Source organism: Leptopilina heterotoma, unplaced genomic scaffold, assembly GCF_015476425.1.
Source record: "Leptopilina heterotoma isolate Lh14 unplaced genomic scaffold, ASM1547642v1 Lhet_90, whole genome shotgun sequence".
In the NCBI taxonomy this organism is placed as follows: domain Eukaryota; kingdom Metazoa; phylum Arthropoda; class Insecta; order Hymenoptera; family Figitidae; genus Leptopilina; species Leptopilina heterotoma.
Genome location: NW_025111194.1, coordinates 813238 through 816629, shown reverse-complemented (window position 1 = coordinate 816629; position 3392 = coordinate 813238). Strand labels below are relative to the sequence as shown.

General features: G+C 23.8%; 1 protein-coding gene across 1 annotated transcript; it reads right to left on the bottom strand.

The window, feature by feature from the left end:
* Positions 1-551: 551 nt before the first annotated feature.
* On the bottom strand, positions 552-2955 carry LOC122511807. The gene is made up of 4 exons (XM_043627295.1): positions 2875-2955; positions 1492-1749; positions 1102-1281; positions 552-980 (listed from the first exon to the last, which is right to left on the bottom strand). Exons 1-4 carry the CDS (start codon positions 2920-2922, stop codon positions 675-677), a joined length of 792 nt encoding a protein of 263 aa, XP_043483230.1. The 5' UTR covers positions 2923-2955; the 3' UTR covers positions 552-674.
* Between the last annotated feature and the right edge of the window lie 437 nt (positions 2956-3392).

Below are 3392 nucleotides of genomic sequence, written 5' to 3'. Positions count from 1 at the left end.
TCATCTCAAGTTACAGTCTTACAAGCACCTACTTTCCCTGTTTGAAACTTTTTTTTTAAAAAACCAATAATAATGCTTCTGTACAAGAAAAAGCAGACATCAAATAAGATAATTAATTTTTTAATTTCTTAAATACTGTATTTAACCGAAAACAGGAACCCCGAGACGAACCGATTGCTGAGGTTTATTTTTTACTGGTCGAGATTTAATTACAGTCTCGAGAGTTCATATATAAACTCAAAATATATACATATATTTGGTGTATTGTGAGAGGGACAAAATTTTTAATTGTTTTGCTATAAATTTCTTCTTCAGAATGATTTGTAAATGAAATTTTTTCCTTTCTTTTCTGAAGATTAAAAAATTTTCAGTTTAATTAAATTTTCTAATTAACAAATAGAATTTATAAACATGTTTTTTTCTTTATTTTTTAAAAAAGCTTTGAATTTTATTAAAACAATAATAGGTAATTGAAATTAAGAAATAGAATTCATGCAAATTATTTCCTTACGAAATGAAAGAATACGGAGATTAGTATATAGATAATGACGTCAATGAAATAAACAATTATTTTATTTATCAATTTTGACAAGAAAACCACTTATTTGAAGAATAAAATTTAAATTTTTCGTTTCATATGTAATTTTTTTTTCTTCGGTATATTTTTCTTATATTCAGAGATTAAGTGGAAGTTTTGCTAGATGTTCAGTAAAATTCTTAGCCTGTGCCAATTTTGCCATTGTAAGCATATTAGGATCGAAATCAGCAAATGGCAAATACTTTGTACCATCACAATCGTAGAATTTTGTATTAAAGAATACTCGAAGGGTGTCAAGATTAAATGATTCTCCACTACCACCAATACCACAATCAGCCGAATATTCTGCTTTTAATTCAAATGTTATAGTGGCAAGAGCATCGCAATGAATGAAATTTTTTTGATCATACTCGAAAAAATACGTATCATCCACTCTCACATCCTAGAAGAAAAATTTTTTTTTGACAAACTTTAAATTATATAATATAAATTATTTATTATATATTATATAGTAATAATCATTATTTAATTATTGAATTATTTAAGAGGCGCCTTGTACCTACCATTGGATCAATACATTCCCAAGATAAATATTTCTTGATGAAAATTTTAAAAAAAAGGTCCCTTGCAAATGCCGACTCAGCGGTTTTTGGATCTATTCTTTTATAGATTGGTTTACAAAGTGTAAATGCGGTTTCAGTTTTTTTATGTTTGTTATTTTCGTAAGTGATCGTCATTCGTCCCTGTAAATTACATATACATTTTTTTATTCTTCTGACATTATATATATTGAACAAAAAATTAAAAAATCAATACAATTTGACGTTTGAAGAAAGGTATAGCTAAAGGTGCAAAAAGTTTTAGGTTATGTTCACACAATTTTTCCTTAAAATACAATTTTCTATTATTATAAAACATTTTTTCTAAAGAAACAATGTAAAAAAGTGTATTACGTTTAATTTATGTTGCTCGTATAACCTCAAACTGTTTATCCATTTGAAATTAAGGTTTTCGCCAAATGTAAATCTGCCTTCCCTTGTACCGCCACCTAAGGTTTGAGTGGTTTTAGCAGATTTGTCGCATCTGCAGTCATCTGAATCTTTGATTTTCGCACCGACAGTACCATCAGTTTTCTTAACTCTCGAATATTCATTGAAATTAGTGTTATCCGAAATTAGTATCATTCGCGCAAGATAGACATCCAAAGAAACCTATTTTAACATATATAATTATAAGAATTATAACAAGTTATTATAAACAGGGTGGCCACAAGTTTCAGTTTATCAATTTCCCTGACATTTCCCTGACATTTCCCTGCCAATTTACTGACATTAAAATTACTTTCCCTGACAAAATTCTTTTTAAAGAAAAATATGAATGTTTACGGAAAATGGGTAAAATTTATGAATTTGAATAATTTCTAAAAATTACAATTATAACCCTTCCTGAATTCAATTATTTTTTTACAATTTTCAACTAAACTTCATCTCTGAATCAATTAATTTAAATAATTTCCAAAAAATTTTTCTAGAATTCAATTATTTAAATACAAAAATTAAATTTTTAATAATAATTGTAATTATATAAATATAATAGTTTTTCAATATTTGAATAATTTCCAAACAATTAAAATTTAGTTAAATCTTTTAAAAATAATTGAATTTTTGAAAAATATAAATAAAAATTATCAAATTTTTGAAGAACTTTAATTATAAACAGGACCATGATTTCTCAAAAATTTTAATAACTCCAAAAAGTAAATTTTCATAAATTTTTATTTACATTGTTCGAAGATAATTAAATCTTAAAAAATTATTATAAAGCAATTCTAATAATTAGTTTTTAAAAATGTTTTAATGTAATTTTTCGAAAATAATTGAATTCCTTAAAAAAAATTTTGTATAATTTAAAAAACTAATTAATTTTTTTTTTTTTTTTAATTAAAAATTTTGAACTTGATTGTATTCTCCAAAATGTTAAAAAGAATTCTAAAATGTTATTATTTTTGTATGTAATGTATTTGAATTTTTTGAATTATGTAAATGAAAATACTGAAAACATTATTGAATTATATAAAATTAGAAGCTAATTTTCATTAACTGTCATTTTTAAGTTTACATTTAAAGATTTTTTATTAAAATTTTTGATATTTCAATTATTTTCAAAATTTGCAATTAAAATTCTTCAAAAATTGATTTTTAAAAATTGTAAATAAATAGTATTGAAATGTTTGGAAGAAAAGTCGAAAAAATTTCCAATTTTCTTAATTTCCCTGACAAAAATTTTTTTCCTGACATTTCCCTGACTTTACTGACAAAAATTAAAATTATATTTACCGCATTGTGAACAATTATGAAAAATAGGAGAAGCCACATTTTAGTCATGATTAGTTATAACCGCACTAAGTGACTGCAAGAAATAATGTAGCATAAAAGTATTGCTAAACTGGATTTTGGTGCGATAAAATTTAATTGCTTATATTTACGTAAAATTCGTTTATATTCAACATGACAAAAGCGTAGATTAAAAAGTAATTAAGTATATAAATAAAATTTTAATATTTCCTGTTCTTTATCTTCAAGCATTTTAAAAATTATATATGAAATATATTCAAATTATTGCAAAATTAAATATTTTAAAAGTATGTCTGCAAACTTAAAACAATATCTTATATTTAAATTTTTAGACCAGAAACATCTTTGCAGTAACAGTTTTTGATTTTATTTATCCTCATCATAAAAACATTGGAACAATTTAAAAAGTGCTTCATTGTAGTTTCATACATATGCAGAGGATAAAAAATCAAAAAATTGAAGGAGAATTAAAAACCTCAAGAAGGGTTCCGAATGGTTGA

Bases quoted from the DNA above. Each gene is read 5' to 3' on its own strand.
- LOC122511807 (XM_043627295.1), bottom strand. From the start codon at position 2,922: ATGACTAAAATGTGGCTTCTCCTATTTTTCATAATTGTTCACAATGCG. The intron at 1,750-2,874 runs GTAAATATAATT...ATGTTAAAATAG, and splicing joins TCATAATTGTTCACAATGCG to GTTTCTTTGGATGTCTATCT. The intron at 1,282-1,491 runs GTAATACACTTT...TGTAATTTACAG, and splicing joins ACGAGCAACATAAATTAAAC to GGACGAATGACGATCACTTA.